At 44.0% G+C, this 17,556-nt stretch overlaps 1 protein-coding gene across 3 annotated transcripts in view; it reads left to right on the forward strand.

Moving 5' to 3' along the window:
* Nucleotides 1–17,556, forward strand: part of STAU2 (staufen double-stranded RNA binding protein 2) — a 321,730-nt gene that overhangs the window by 212,393 nt on the left and 91,781 nt on the right. For 2 of the 3 annotated variants that reach the window (XM_040431992.1, XM_040431993.1), the window contains exon 14: nt 13,647–13,760. The exons of the other annotated variant lie outside the window; for it this stretch is intronic. In XM_040431992.1, the coding sequence (XP_040287926.1) occupies nt 13,647–13,760 (114 nt within the window). The remainder of the gene's footprint in view (nt 1–13,646; nt 13,761–17,556) is intronic. 3 annotated transcript variants of the gene reach the window in all.

The raw sequence follows: 17,556 nt of genomic DNA on the forward strand, positions 1-17,556 counted from the left end.
CAGCAGCCAGTGGAAGTTTTTAGGGATGTATTTTGCGCTGCAGGCAGTATTTTGTGATGGACTGTGGTATTTGGCTCTGTTGAGGTGCCTGCCTTTCATCATCTTGTACCCAACTACAAAATGGGGCCACTTTTAGTATTTTTTCCAGGGCAACTTTAAGTTTGCTAGTTCGCCCCTGGGCTCATGTAAGTAAATGTGAACACTGCTTTGGATATTTGGTCCAGTATTATTTTCTATGCTGCCTGCTAGGTTGCTCGTACCAGTGGTGGTCAGCTATTATGACGCTCATGTTATAGCCAGGGCCGGATTAAGAGCATCATGGGCCTGGTGCTGAGGATTTTGCTGGGCCTTTTTATGGAACTGCACTCAGTGTCTTAATTACATATATATTTTATCGATACCATTAAAGTATTTTGTTCCTGCAACTACCCCTTCATTTGGCTTCTATCTTGGCAACATGGAGGGGGACCACGGGAGGGGGACCCTGAGGGTGGGGCACCCTCAGGGCACTATAGTGTCAGGAAAACCGCTTTGTTTTCCTGACACTATAGTGATCATTTAACATGACTATGAAGATTACTGTTTTCTAGCTGCTGTGGACTGTGGACAACAGCAGCTAGAAACAGTAATTTTCATAGAGCTGTGTTATGATTTATGGACACAGCACTCAGCATGCTTAGCCAGTCAGATAGAAGGCTGGCTAAGCATGCTGAGAGCTGTGTCTAAATAACATAACACATTAAAGGGATTCTGTCACCAGGTTTCACCCCTGTCAGCTAAAAATATGCTGATGTTCAGGGCGTCTTCACGATTCCTAATGTGGGCCTATAAATGTCATCTGTGGGCTTATTTAGCTAAAAAACAGCTTTTACTAACCTGTCAGTCAAACAAATAAGGTGCCCAAGGGGATGTTAATGAATGCAAGGTGTCGGCCGCACCCGCCGCCGTTCGTGCCCAGCGCCGCCTTTCCGGACTTCTGCGCCGCATCCTAATCCTCTGTGCCGCCTCTCGCTCTCCCTCCCTCCCCCCTCCTCCTGCTGTAGGATCTTGCGCATACAGGGGTTGAGCGAAGTGCCGGCGCATGCGCACTTCGCTGTAAGAAGCCAAATGGAGAAGTCTGCACGGGCGCATCAGGCAGAGCCCTGTGCGCAAGCGCGAGATCTTACAGCAGAAGGAGGGGGGAGGGAGGGAGAGCGAGAGGCGGCACAGAGGATTAGGAGGCGGTGCAGAAGTCCGGAAAGGCGGCGCTGGGCACGAACGGCGGTGGGTGCGGCGGGCATCTTGCACCCATTAACATTCCTTTGGGCACCTTATTTGTTTGACTGACAGGTTAGTAAAAGCTGTTTTTTAGCTAAATAAGCCCACAGATGACATTTATAAGCCCACATTAGGAATCGTGAAGACGCCCTGAACATCAGCATATTTTTAGCTGACAGGGGTCAAACCTGGTGACAGAATCCCTTTAAAGAAATTACTGTTTCTAGCTGCTGTGGACTAGCAGCTAGAAACAGTAATTTCTTTAATGTGTTATGTTATTTAGACTGAGCTCTCAGCATGCTTAGCCAGTCAGTAATTTCCATAGTGCTGTTATGATTTATGGACACAGCTCTCAGCATGCTTAGCCAGCCTTCTATCTGGCTGTGCTTCTTGAGAGTCACAGTCCACAGGCTCAGAAACAGCCAGATAGAAGGCTGGCTAAGCATGCTGAGAGCTGTGTCCATAAATCAGAACAGCACTATGATAGCCCTCCCTTCCAACTGGATGAGTTTATCTGATACCTGCCCTGCTCCAGAAGCTCCTGCTGTCTCGCAGGCTGGTGTGGCTGAGCGCTGTGCCGTGTGCTGGTCGAAACTGCTGAGCAGGTTGTACACAGCGCAGCGTGCAGGAGGGATAACCGCGGGCGCACTGAGGACATATCCGGCGGGCCGGCATTACAGGAACCGCACCAGCTGCTCTGACGTCCTGCCGCCGGATATCCGGCGGCAGGACGTCAGAGCAGCTGGTGCTGTTCCTGTAATGCCGCGGCCCGCCGGATATGACCTCAGTAGTGATAGGAAGTTCGGATCTTTCAGATGAATCGGTTCATTTGAATCAGCTCATTCAAATGAACCGATTCATGAATCGGATCTTCGGTTCACTTGGTGAGTCACTGACTGCTGAGCTGACTCGCAAGTGAACTGAAGACTCTAGGTGCTGGTGCGCATGCGCAGATGCTATCCATTCGATTCACTTGCTGCTGCTGACTCAGTCGGCTCTTCAGCTCTCTAATGAGTGAGTCAGGATCAGGAAGAGTGATTGATTATAGTGATAGTGAAGGGAAGCTGAGGCTGACGCCGGACAGGAGGACTCAGGAGCTGTCACTGTGGTGTGCATTGTTGTCTGTTGTGCATTGTTACCCACAGGGACAACAGTCTGACACTGACAGTAGTACAACGAACCAAGTGAAGTGAAGTGTGAATGCACACACAGGGAAAACTATGTGCTGAACTGATAACAGTATTACAGTAACACAGTCACTGGCTGATAATAAAATAGTCCCCACAGTCCCCACTTAACGGAATCCATAAAGGAGATGTGAACCCACCCTTAGTTTTATAGCTACTGAATGAGATGCCTTTAACATATATATCTCCTGAGAAGCCAATTTGATCCTAAAGGGTTAATTCAACCTGTAATCTAAACTCTGTGTCATCTGTCACTTCTCTTATCTCTCTGCTCCTGTCAAAGGCGTACATAGAAATCACTGGGCCCCATAGCAAGAATCTAAATTGGGCCCCCATTCCCCTTTTATAGCCCCTCCCACTACCCATTCCAGGCCTCTCTCTTTGTTCCATGAACTATGTTCGCTGCTGTTTTATAATTTATGCCATCAGGGCCGGATTGGGATTACAAAACAGGCCTGGCACACAAACGAGGTATAATAGATACAGTGTGTACAGATGTATAGTGTATACAGTAGTGTACTGATATGTGAGGTACGCGGTATAATAGATGCAGTGTGTACAGGTATATAGTATATTCCCTAGTGTTCTGATATGTGAGGTACGAGGTATAATATATGCAGTGTGTTCAGGTATATAGTATATACAGCAGTGTACTGATATATGAGGTATAAATTACAGCTCGTACCTCACATATCAATCCAATGCTGTATATACAATATACCTGTACACACCATCTATTATACCTCGTACCTAACATATCAGTACACTGCTGTATATACAATATATCTATACACACTGCATATATTATACCTTGTACCTCACATATCAGTACACTGCAATATATATTATATATCTGTACATATTGCATCTATAATACTGTTTAATATATGCAGAGTGTGTGTGTGTGTGTGTGTGTGTGTATATATATATATATATATATATATATATATATATAGATGTGAGGCATACAAGGTATAATACTGTAGATGCAGTGTTTATAAAAATATGTGGTCAGTTATACATTATAGTCACTGTGTGTGTGAAGTACATGAGGTTGTGGTCACTGTACCTGTCTGAAGTATTATACATGAGTGAGCAATGAGTAAAAACAGGGCATGGAGGGGGGGGGGGTAAATGATGAAAAGTGGAGGACCTCCTCTTACCACTCCATTCCAGTCTGTATGGATCAATGCAGAGCTGATTGTGAACTTCAAATACTTGCTGTTAGGGGTTGAAGGACCTGTGATGATGTCATCACAGGTCCTGGCAGATGTACCTTTGAAACCTAGGAACTACACCATTTTTGGTGCAGTTCCTTTGCTAGATTCTGCAGGACCTGTGATGCTGAAGATGATGTCATCACAGGTCCTGGCAGATGCACTGTTCTAACCTGGGAACTACACTTTACACTGTGCAGTTCCCTTACAGGACCTGTGAAGTGCTTGCCTTGCCTCAGCTCTGATTGGTTGGTGGGCGGGGAGGGGAGGGGCTGGCAGAAGCAGCTTCCACTCTAGGATCATATTACGCTCCTCCCGAGTCCCGCCCTCAGGCTCCCTGCTGCCAGCATGAGGTGAGCGTCTCTGCATTGTCTGTGTGCTGTGTGACGCTGCGCTGTGTACAACAGAGGACTTTTAACCCTCCCGACGGCCTTTTGGCTGGGGATGGGCCTATTTTATGGTAGGGGCCTGGAGCTGCAGCTCCATCAGCCCCTACGTTAATCCGGCCCTGGTTATAGCTGAGACCTAGCAGGGGAGACTTGATGATCTATGAAATTACTGTGCTCAGGCATGTAAAACTACAGGAACTTGGCTACAAAGACCGGTCAGAAGCTGAATTTTGTAGTTTAAACTTGTGGGATTAATTGTAAAGAGGTGTCCTGTTGCCCTTTGCTTCCATTGTTTCCGTAACTCTAACAGACTAGAATCTGAATAACTCCCTGCATGTAACGTCCAGGGGACTCCATGTTCTCCCAATTAGATGGTTCCTATTAGAGATATCTAGCACGTTGTATGGGTAGGACATAAATGTCATTTGCCCCCATTTCTCCATCCCATTCAAACATTTTTACCGTAAATGAGTGTCTGGGTGCCGTGGAAGAAGCATCTAAAACAACTTAAACACCTTCCTTCAAATGGACGTCCATTACATAGATTGAAATCTGTCACAATTGGAACAAAGAAAGTCGCACCCTATAACTAGGTGGACAGATTTTTTTACTTTCTTTCTATGCCAATAAAATGTCATTTCTTTCATTACTGCATCTTATGTCAGTGTCAGGCAGCTTGCACACGAACGTGTGCTGGCCGTGCCCGTGCTGCAGACCGCAAATTGCGGTCCATAAGTGTCCATAATGCACGGACACCAACCGCTGGGATGCCGCATGCGGATCGCGACCCCATTCCGCGATCCGTCCGTTCGTTCCGCAAAAAGATAGGACAAGTTCTATCTTTTTGCGGAACGGAAGCACGGAACTGAACCCCACGAAAGCACTCCGTAGTGCTTCCATTCCGTGGTCCCGTTTCGCATCTCCCGATTTGCGGACCCATTCAAGTGAAAGGGTGAATGCACACGGCCGGTGCCCCGTGTATTGCGGACCCACCGTGTCCTGGCTGCAATACGGCCACGGGGGGCACACGGTCGTGTGCAAGAGGCCTCACTAAAACAATCTGCTCAGACCCCGTCAGTCTTGGTCCTTGACCAAATCTGAGCTATGACTGATCTGAGAGCGCCTGGCAGACCCCACTGACTTATAATTGGGTCTGTTGGAGTTTGGTTATAGTGTTGGTTGTTTTGACTCCAGTTGATGTAAACCTTGAAAGGACCCCTGAAGCAAAGCCCCCACTCAGATGTGATCTTAACCTTAACAGGTCTTTCACGTTTTCTAGGTTACTTATTAATTTCCATCAATGTAAATTGGTTAGCAGTTTGACAAGAAATACCTGCATAGCAAAGCAGGCAAACAAGATCTAATTTAGGGCTCATTCAGACGACCGTATCCGATTTTGTGGTTAACAAATTGCGGATCCGGAGAAAACACTGCTACCGGCCGTGTGCATTCCGCAGTTTGCGGAACGGAACGGCCAGCCCTATGATAGAAATGTCTATTCTTGTCTGCAATTGCGGGCAAGAATATGACCTGTTCTGTCTTTTTTATGGGGCCACGGAATGGAAGTACGAATGCGGACAGCACATGGTGTGCTGTCAGCATCTTTTACTGCCCCATTAAAATTAATGGGTCTGCGATGTGGACACAAACAAGCAGTCGTCTGAATGAACCCTTAGGGAAAATTACTTTCTACATTGAAAATATTTCCTAATGCGGAAATCTTGCAGTTGAAGCACCTTTAGGGCTCATTCACTCATTAGTTTTTTTACGGTCCGTAAAAATGCGGATCCGTATTTTTGCGGACAGTTTAGTCTTTCCGCAAAAAACAGAATGCATACAGAATGTGTTCCGTATGCGTTCCATTTTTTGTGGATCCATAGACTTCAATGGGGTCACGGAGCCAAGTTTTACTGACAAACATAGGACATGCTCCTTTTATTTTTCTATTTTTGCGGCACTGCGGAACGGAAGAACGGATGCGGACAGCACATGTTGTGCTGTTTGCATCTTTTGCGGTCCCATTGAATTAAATGGGTCCACACCCGTTCTGCAAAATTGAAGAATGGGTGCGGAACAAAACATACGGCTGTCTGAATGAGCCCTTAGGGTCCATTCACACGTCTATTGTGTATAACGGATCCGCAATACACCCGGCCGGCACCCCCATAAAACTGCGGACAAGAATAGGACATGTTTTATTTTTGTTCGGGCCGTGCTCCGGAAATGTGGATGCGGACAGCACACTGTGTGCTGTCCGCATCCATTCCTGCCCCATAGAGAATGAATGGGTCCGCACCCATTCCGGATAATTGCGGAATGGGTGCAGACACATTTTACAGATGTGTGAATGGACCCTTAAAGTGATTGTCCCACAGTCAGTATATCATTTATAATCAGGTCTGAAATTTATCACCATATTTAGAGGTCTTGAGCCCCCCTGAGTACATCTTGGCTATCATCATCAGTCCTGTAGACTTTGGAAAGAACAGGGAAGATTTATGAAAAATGGTGTAAAGGGACACTGGTTTAGTTGCCCATAGCAACCAATTAGATTCCACTTTTCATTTTTTGAGAGCTTATTTGGAAAATGAAAGATGGAATTAGAGAAGAGCGAAAATATTAAATAGAATAGATTTGTCCAATCGGCAGGGCTTTTTCATTTGCATAACCGTTATAACAGTCCTGCTCATCTCTAGGTGGAATCTGATTGGTTGCCACAAAGCCAGTTTTCCTTTACTCCAGTTTTGATAAATCCCCATGTGCTTTAGCGGAACCACAGCTCCATTCAAGGTTCTTATTGGTGTGGTCAGGCAGTGAGTAGGAGTAGGGACTCAGGACCCCCATTCTAGTGATTCTGGGGGCTCCAGCGATCCGACATTTATTACCTACCTGTGAATAGGTGATGATTGTCGATTTGTGAGAAAACCCATATCTAGTGTCCAGAATTAAATATCACACCACCAGTCACATCCAGGACGAATCGTCCTGTCTATAGCCAGCTTTAGATATAATGTAAAGAGCTTTCGTCTCTCTGGTAGAATGCATCTTGTTGGATTTTACAGATGGCTATTTTTTATCATCATCATGGAGGCCAGAAAGAGAGCGGAAACATTAGTATTCCTATATTCACTGCTTGCACATTGCCACACACTTCCAAATCCTCTGTGCTGGCACCAGATCCTGTAGGATGAACCGTCGCTTCGTAATCCATGGTTGGAAGTCTGACTATTCCCACAGAGAAAAAACAAAAGCCATTACAAACTCGTGAGCCCTTTCTCGAACAGATGTTCTAAATCCATGAGCGCAGCACTTCACACCATGCACGCACCCTAACTGGAATGAATTCATAGGTTTGCAATGGTCAAGTTCGTGATTTCCTAAAACTCCTTCTAATAAAGCAGTGACTTTCACAGAGGATATGCTGCTTGCCAAAGCGACCTGCGGCTTGCCAGCTGTTGGTGGACCATCAGTCCCAGCGGTTGCCTAAGGCTGTACTCTCAGTATTTTAGTGATGCTGTCATAATTCATATTTACCATGTGTAAGAATTATAAAATGTTACACCAGATGCATCTGTAAGGAGGATCAGCAGGACAGACAAAGTCTTAGTCCTCTTTTGTCCCTAGAATGGGTGGCAGACCGGCACTCATAGGGTGCTATTGCAAAGCGTTTTTCCATTTTAAAAAAATATAATCCGTGCGGAAACTGCAACAGAAAATTGTTGCCAATGGGAGACGGAAAACGTATGGATTTCCGAGTAGAATACGCACCAAAATACCACTAGGCCACTGTTTCTCAGCTCCACTGTCCAGGGATGCTGCCCGGTCATGAGAATGATTTTCACAATATTAGTAATTGCCAAAAGGTGTTACTCTATGGAAAATCCCTGACATTTGTACAGGGTAACGCACCAAAGTCTACCCATAGGCCTTGTTCACATTTCCGTTTTTCACTGACTTGTGCTATCTGCATTTTCTGCAGACATTTCATGTATCCATTGATTTTAATATGTCTGTCCACACATCGGTATGTTTTTTTACTGACCGTAAATCAGTAAAAAAAAACAAAAAATCATGGGGACGTGTGCAACTTTAGTCCGTGATGCGGACCAAATGCCCATTGAAACCTATAAATCTGTGAAAATCGCAGGCACAACATGGATGGCATCTGTATTTGGTCCGTGTTTCACTGTCCACTAATAAGAGATGCTGGGTGTGTAATGTGGAGGGCAAAAAACGGACACATGGATCATTCACGGATTAAACAGGCAGATTTTCTCACAGACGTCAAAAACAGACTCAGAAATGTGAACGAGGCCTCAAAGCAGTTTATCAGAGCAGTTGCTCTTGTCTCTTCATTTGTGGCCTCAGGTATTACTCTATGTAAGGGTTTGTTCACACTTAATTTTTTTCATGTTTAACACACGTGCTGTGAAAGCTCCTGGCACACACACTGAACACATAGGTCCCCATGCACCCGGCATATGCCCAAAGTGTTTACTGGGCCAGTATGTGTTGGCATACCTTTTTTGTGTTGGCAATTGCAGTCTGCTTCCTATACACAGATTATAATACCCAAATCCCTGTACTGGTGGATGCGGGGTAGTGGTCACAATTTTGCCAAAATGCCCTGAGGGCAATGTATCCAATTTTACAATTCACTACTTACATTTCTTAAAGATCACCCCCAGTTCACAGAAACATAGTTGACAGCAGTCCCGAATTTGCATGGACTGTCTCTGCAAATACGGGGGTTAGCCTGGGCATAAATGGGCAGGGTTTCTGAAAGCCCTTCCCAGAAAGGGTGGTTCTGCTCTGGGGGGTGTTCCTGGGGGACATAACCTCATTTTTCCGAATTTGCCAACTGTGACGTTGCTAAGTATGCAAAAACATAACTGACTGGGGTCAGTATTTTTTTTTTAAGTAGCGTCTGTTTTTTTAAAATATTTTCCCATTCTTGTGATTTGGCGAATAATTTCCTCCGTTTTAAATGGTGAAATAAAGTATAAATTCTTTTAACAACGAATCATTACCTAATAATAGTCAGTGATATATTGCCTCAGGGCAGGGAATTTTGGCTAGTTCACCTATACTCGGGAACACAATGTGGAATATATAATTTTTTTTCTTTCTTGTGTATGTTGGAGGCCAATGCACATCTATACTGTGGCATACATAGGAGGCATCCATCAAAGATATTGTCTGTTGAGTCAGTTATGTCCTGACTGAAATGTGCTCGCTGAACGGCTGGTTCATACATGGAATGTTAATCCGGCAACGTCTGTATAAAGGCGGCCATTTTTACTTAAATATTAGTGGTTTCCCGTGCTGTTAAAATGTGGAGATGCAGTCTGGCACCAGAGTTACCCAAACCTGGCAGTGGGACCTAAGAACAAAAGTGAAGGGATCGGTCTATGGAATAGGGAACCCGATAATGACACCACCTCCCCCCAAAATGGGATTATCAAAGCTCATGTCCAATATATGTGGAGCAAGGAACCTTCACCCCTAGAACAACACCAGAAAACATCAATTATTGCCGGGTTCAGCTTGTGGAGCAGTTCGAGTGGGGGGGGGGGGGGGGGGGTCGGTACTGGCTTTCCTTCTTATACTTTTATTTTTATGTACAGTATCAGTTGCATCAAATCGTTTGTTAAGCTATTCGCTGAGTATGTGTGTCCGTTGGATGGTTTTGACTGTTATCTTCGTCAGAAGAAATACAGTTTAATTGCCTCATCACAGTGAATTAGCAGCCACATTTTTATTTACAAGGGAAGGATGTTCCACAAATCTTCTCTTTATTTCCGTGGCATTTACAGGTTTGTGTAAATTCTCGGGAAGCATTAATAGGAACCTCGTTCTTTTGTCCACCCTTGAAGGTCTCAGCCATTTAATACAGGAGATTTGTGAGGGTTTTTATTGCCTGATATATTTCTGTCCCGTCACGGAGGACTCCCGCTGCTCTCTGCGTCTTTTGTATTATGGGACACGAACACCACTTTGTTAGGACATGTTTTTGCTGCTGCCTGACCCCACAAGCCCTCTCCCTCCGTCTCATTTTTCTTTTCCCTTAATAAATGCACTTCGTTGAGAGACTGGATGGGACCGAGCTTTTTCCAGGCAGGGTTGCTTTCACACTGTGAGCCCAGATCTCCAGAGCTCATGCCTGTTTCTTTTTTCTTCCTTCTTTTTAATTATGCTGATTTATCTCTGTTAATTTGCTGGCATGAAAGCATAGAGTAGTGCTATAAAGATGCATTGTCTAAGATGACTGGATGAACAATGGCTTTCCTGAAGATATGATAAAGTTGCAGGTTTTTGGGGATTTTAAATATGCAGTTTTGTAAGGTGTTAGGATGCGTCAAGACACACATTCCGTGTCTGCACGTATGCTATGCTTTAGAAGTATGTACCTCACCAATATCGGTCTTGTCCTGCATTTTATTTCTCTGGAAGAGATTCAGTGAAAATAAGGTAGGTCAGGAATGCTTTGTCTCATTTAAAGGGAATCTGTCAGCAGTTTTGACCATGCTAAACTGCTGACAGTACAAGATAGGAGCTGGGGAGAGTAACCCATGTCCTAGGTGTTCTTTGCAGGCCCTGAAACCAGTTCTGTTAGAAACCACTGAGATGTAAAATTTCAAATTACATTTCTATTTTTTTAGTCTGGTCCTTCATTCTTGGAGAAAAATGGAGACCACCTCTAACCCCATTCACATGAGGATACTTTCTCACCTTCTGTGCCCCTTACCAAGTGTTTATGCAGGTGGTCCACCTTCCACTTATAGGTAGGATTCATCATAAATGTCTGTAGGTGTCTCACCTCTGGAGAAAAAGGGGGTCCTCAAAGTCCTGTCACCTGCTGAGGCAGCCATCAAATCCAGGCTGAAAATAAATGGAGCTTGTGGCTATGCATGGGCCCAGCCCTGTCCATTCATTTCTGTGTCTGAGACAAGAAACCCAGGGTGGCTTCATTTTATATTAGAAAAAGACAACAACAGAAGCTTAAAGGGTTATTTCCATTAAAGACCTTTATGACATATGCTGGGGATATGCCTAAGACCTGCGCAGACTAAGGCTACTTTCACACCTGCGTTCGGGGCTCCGCTTGTGAGCTCCGTTTGAAGGCTCTCACAAGTGGCCCCGAACGGATCCGTCCAGCCCTAATGCATTCTGAGTGGATGCGGATCCGCTCAGAATGCATCATGATGCATCATGATGGCTCCATTTGTCCTCCGCTCCGCTCAGCAGGCGGACACCTGAACGCAGCTTGCAGCGTTCGGGTGTCCGCCTGGCTGTGCGGAGGCAAACGGATCCGTCCATACTTACAATGTAAGTCAATGGGGACGGATCCGTTTGAAGATGACACAGTATGGCTCAATTTTCAAACGGATCCGTCCCCCATTGACTTTCAATGTAAAGTCAAAACGGATCCGTTTGCATTATCATGAACAAAAAAAATATATATATATATATATTTTTTATTTATTTTTTGTTCATGGTTATGCAAACAGATCCGTTCTGAACGGATCTAAGCGTTTGCATTATAGGAGCGGATCTGTCTGTGCAGACACCAGACGGATCCGCTCCTAACGCAAGTGTGAAAGTAGCCTAAGATGACCTTTGCAATCTTTTTTAATTGTGTTCCTTGTGGATTTACTCATGGTCGCTGGTGATGCATTTAAGGCCTCTTGTACACCGGCCCGTGTGCACTCCGCATCACGGATGCCGACCCATTCACTTAAATGGGTCCGCAATCACAGAGATGCGGAATGGAAGCACTGATCGGAACCAGTGTTTCTGTCCATGCCTCCGCACCGCAAAAAAATAGAACTTGTTCTATTTTTTTACTGTCCGGACGGATAACTGATCCATTCAAGTTGAATGGGTCTCGATCTGTCCCGGCCACCACATGGACATTGCCCATGCAATGCACAAAACGGATCCACAACATTTGTGTGCAAGAGGCCTGAAAGAAAACTCCTCCCCAAATTAGAATTTCCAACACATTCCATTGGAAGAAATCCACGTGTCCGCCTTGCTAGCAACAGTCCTAATCTGGCTTCAGTAACCTACTTTCAGGGAGAAATCTGTACATCTCACTGGCTCCAGAATGTCCTGTCTGATGTCATCATGTGGAGGCAGAGATTATACGGACTCCATCTGAAGCACTATGAGATTGCTAGAATAGCACAAAGAAAGGGAAAGCACGTTGAAGCTCATAATTCAAAATGGCTTCTGATCAAAAGCTGTACCATATACGTACTGTTCAGGATGTATAATCAGATGAGGGATGCAATGGTGAAAAGTTACGTTTCTGCTGGAGGTCAACTTGACGTAGCTTCATGTTGCATCCATACATTGGTTTGGAACTCTAGATAAGCAGTCCTATATTTTTTGAAATTATTATGGCCAGCATGTACAGTGAATGGATTCTAAATAAGTAAAAAGTGCATCATTGATAACCTGCCAGTATCTGACAACTTCAAAGTTGGATATGTGCTACCACATGGCTTTGTACTGCTGGGATCATGTTGATCTCTTTTGAAACAAGTGCTTGAAGATGTGTCAGAGAGACAAAGTCTTACAGGTTTACGGGAGATGTCAAGATATGAGGATAAGGAGAACCCGAAGGAATTTAGGGGAACATAACTAGATATGACCTGGTATTCGATCCTTTCTTTAATCTGTCTGCATCAACCTTCCTTGGTACATGTGGCTGCACATCTGTATTCATGATGTTCTATTATCTGCGCATGGACAGATAAGACAGAAGTGATACATAGAGGAGGGTCAAGTCTGATGGGACCCAGCTGGTGGAAATGGATGTTTTCATTAGTAATTCACAAGTGTTCGTGTTTTAAGTATTAATGTTACCCTTTCCTTTATCTTTAGCTTCAAGTAGAGGAGAAAGTTTCATTTCAGGCTCAGTATGATTATTATTTTCTAGAAAAAGTGTTGCTCTGAGAAAAACTCAACAATATCCATATACTTGACAGGTCTACTATACATTATATTACGTCAAATACCAAAAGTACATTGCGTTTTCAAATAAAGGCAGAACGTTCACACAACGTCCAAAATTTTACACTTTTTCAGTAAATCCCATCCATTTTAGTGGAGAAGGAACATGCTTGGATTACCTATTTCTAAGATCATTGGGAGTTTTAGTGGCTGGAGTCCTTTTCACATAAGTTGCTTCTGTTTAAAGAGAACTACTTATTTCTGTTCTTTAAAGAGGTTTCAGAATCCGATCAGTGGGGGTCCAACTTCCAGCACCTTGTCAATCAGCTGTTTTAGGAGCTGCAGTAGTAACAAGGCATGACCGCTACACATTGTACCGGCACACAGCAGCTCTTAAAACCAGGATAGGCCATTAATACATTCTAGAAAAATGCAGAAGAGTGTAATAAGTGCAGAGATTCTTGACGTGAAGAAATATACATAGTTCTAGAGACAGGTCCTTCTTTATAGAATGAGGAGAGTCATCACAGGCTACATTTTACATTTTAATTTCTTTCTAGACTGTCTACTATACACGTTCATAATTTGATTAATTTTATTTATTTATTTTTTTGCATTTTTATTTTGCGTTAAAGGTAAATTATAGTGATCGACAGAATGGGAATGAATTCTTCACTTGCTTGACTCTTTTGCCAGTGCAGATGACATTCCATGGCATTGGCAACTCTGTGGAAACCAGCCATGATCAGGTACCACATTATGTTCTTAACCAAACAATGAATCATGTACTCAAAGAGGTTGTCCAGCCCAGGAGCTGACCAATCTCAGAACCTGTGCCTGAGTTTAAAAAATAAAACACTCACAGTTCCACAGCATCACCATTCTGTGCCACGGCCCCTTTCCCATCTGCCTCAGGTCTCTGCCGGAGCTGGCTTGGCCCCATGACCGCTGTGGCCAGTCACGGGTCTCAGCAGTCACATGTGCTAGAATGGCACATCATTGCTAGTGACTTGCAATTCTAGCACATGTGACCATTGAAGTAAGTGATTGGCTTTAGCAGTCACAGGACCAAGCCACTTCCAGTCTTCCGTGGTCCCGAAGCAACCCAGAATGGGGCCGTGGTAGGATTTTATACAGGATTTTTTTTTAAATTGGGCACAGGTTCCAAGAACTGGATTGGTTGACTTCTAGACTGGAGAATCTCTTTAAAGTGACTTTCTTGGAAAAAGCAGCCTTTACCAAGAAGAAAGGTGCCCATCTTCAAAATGTTTATTACCTAGTCCCTGCCCATTATAGGGGTCTTAACAAAAGCTGCTGCTTCATCACTGCTGTGAGTGTTATTTCACGTAAAGGTTCCCAATCAACACATGACAACCACTGCTCACAGCTACAACTTGTACCATGATGGAGTCCCCTTTGTATGGACCCCCATAGATGTCAAAAATTTGGGGGTACCAGGCAAATTATTCTTTAAGTGGGTTCCGTCCCACTGGGAAAAGGTTGCAATGCTAGCAGTTTTCCGGAGGGTCATTTTAATGCTTTCTCTTTTACACATTCTGCAACTCACTGAGTTTTTGTAATGCTTTATTTTAGATTTTTAAGGTGAAAGGGAAAAAAAAGACTTTGATGTCAGCAGATTTGTACATAAAATGCACACGTCATGATGAAACATAAACCTACTTAATATAAATGTACCCACAGATGTGGCAATATAATAAATGTGAGGAAAGTGCGGCCTTGTTCACATCAGCTTCATGAGCAACGCTTGGTTTGATGGGTCTATTTGTGCTGCACAGGGACCAGGGGCTGGTGGGGACAGAGCCTAGGACCTTTGCATCATGTATACAAATTTATATAGTAAAATTCCCACTGGTTTCTATAGGACAAACATTTGTTACATGAATGTGTCCGACCGTTTTCCATTGGGATACGTGTTTTTATTTCTTTTAATGAAAACCATAGCCATTTAATTATATGCCATTCGTGTGACTGTATATATTCATACCTTTCAGAGTACAGTTGGCTATAAGTGTGGCAAAGGAGTGGAAAAGATAAAGGAGGGAATTTATCATGATCTGCAGCAGGTGTTTGGCTTAAACTGGCAAAATTTGCACACATATTTGTAAAAATGACAATACGGCCCAAAACAATCCACCCGTCCTGGGAAAAAGTTGAACATTTTGGCACTTACTATCTGGAGGGGTGTTGCTTTTAACTTTTAGACATATTTATTAATACTAAAGCCAGTAAAATGTTGAACTTTTTGGTACAAATCTACGCCTACTCATGGATTAAATTTTTTTAAACTTTAGGACAGCTCAAAATGCAGCCCATCTGTGTGTTTTTTTTAATAAATGTGGAATAAATCACTCCCAATGGTTTTTCCCCCCACCTTTTTAGTCTGGTGTATGAAATGCCATTCTTATTAGATGTGGACCTATGACTTTACAGGGTTTTTTTTTTTTTTATGGAAATGCCATACATCTACACAAATTTCACAAGACCATAGAACGTCTTGGCTTTGCCCTCCATAATAGAAGGACTGCAGAAAGTATTGGTGACTGCATTAAACTGATATACCGTGTTAGGGCTGTACACTAGCAGATTGTCTGCCAGATGACCGCTAATGAGCGTTCGTAGTAATGCTCGTTAGTAATCATCTGGCAGTCTAAAGCCTGTATTACATTTAGCGATCCAACAAGTGGTTTGTCGGAAAGGAGGCATTCCTTCCCAACAATCGCCTGCTCACTAGCGGAGGAGACCGCTGCTATTACATGCAGCAATCTTCTCCACAGCATGGGGAGGAGCGATCATTATGCCATCGCTCGTTCCCATGCTGTCTAGTTGTTTGCCAGCAGCAGATCGTGATTAGATACCACAATTTGCTGCCAGCAAATCGTGATCTTTAAAGGGGTTGTCCCACGAAAAATATTCTAGCTTAAAAAACAGCACCTTGTTTTGAATACTTTTGTAATTGCAAAGCCACTGAGTTATTCAATTAAATGTATCTGTATAGCGCCACCTGCTGTTTCTGTTATTTCTTATTTCTTTGTCCTGCTCACTGAGATGGCCGCACATGCTCGGTTTCATCCTTCAACTGCCTCCTGAGCTGTGATAGGAAGAGCATGGACACGCCCCCTGAGCTGCAGCAGAAAAGACACTCCCCTTGAGCTGTCAGCTTGATATAAATCTAGCAGAGCATTGAATGGGGAGATTTATGGATCCATGTGAGGTACAGGGCTGGTTCTAGCTTTGTTCGAAAGAGGTTGTCATGTACTATATGATGTCTGATTTTCATTTTTTACATTAATCATGGTATAACCCCTTTAAAGCATGCTGAAAAATCATGATTGCCTGATGAACGAGCAAACGGCAGCAGTATTAGACCGCTAGATCATTGCTAACGAGCGTTGTTACAAACACTCGTTAGTCAGACAATCTGATACTTCCGCCGATTAACCAATCGTTCATCAGGCAATCGTGATATTTTAGTATGCTTAAAGAGGACCTTTCACCAGAGGAAAGCCTCTAAACTAACTATACAGAGGTGTAGAGCGGCGCCCAGGGATCCCCCTGCACTTACTGTTATCCCCGGGCGCCGCTCCGTTCGCCCGGTACAGCCTCCGGTATGTAAGGAGTTAGGCTCCACCCATTTGATCCTGCCGGCGTCTTCTTCTACTATGCTGTAGCGCTGGCCAATAGCAGCGCTCAGCTCATAGCCAGGCTATGAGCTGAGCGCTGCCATTGGCCAGCGCTACAGTTTAGAGGCTTTCCTCTGGTGAAAGGTCCTCTTTAAAGATCACGATTATTCGGCGGCAGATCGTGCTGTCTGATCAGGATCAGCTGCCGGCAAACAACTAGTCCGCCTCGGGATGAGTGATTGCATAAAGATCACTCCTCCCCTTGCTGTGGAGCTGCATATACCCGCTGCGGTCTCCTCCACTAGCGAGCAGGCGATTTCTGGGAATTAACGCTTCCCTCCCCGACATTCGCTTGCTAAATGTAATACAGGCTTTAGCTATGGGTTCTGGGTCCCTGTTGTACGAATTGTAAGATCTCTGGGACAGACCTTTGCGTTATAGCATTGTATTACGGAGAGGCTTTTCTGAGCCTCCTCTCTTGCACTAAAATAACACAGTGAACAGCTCTTTAAATGGCAAGTGTTGCTGGATTGCATAATATGTTTTCCTCTTCCTTCGTCTCATTAAGTTGGATTCTGCTCCTTTGTGCTTGGTTTGAGAAGCGTTAAATGAGCTGTTTACATTCCACATTCTACACACGCGGGGATCCTATTGGGTTGCCCGATCCCTTGTTGCAGTTTTATTATGTAAATTATATATATAGTACCATGGAATTAACTAGTTAAATACATTTCATATATATTTGGAGTGAACTAGATATCACGAGTCTCAAATCGCACGCAACATGCTAATAAAATTAGTAATTGGTAATTAAAGTCCGGAAATGCATACCAAATGAGAATTCTGAATTATCAGCCACTAGGAATAATAAAATATTGATTTTATGAGCAGACTAAGCTCTGCC

The sequence above is a fragment of the Bufo bufo genome, chromosome 5 (genome assembly GCF_905171765.1).
Source record: "Bufo bufo chromosome 5, aBufBuf1.1, whole genome shotgun sequence".
In the NCBI taxonomy this organism is placed as follows: Eukaryota; Metazoa; Chordata; class Amphibia; order Anura; family Bufonidae; genus Bufo; species Bufo bufo.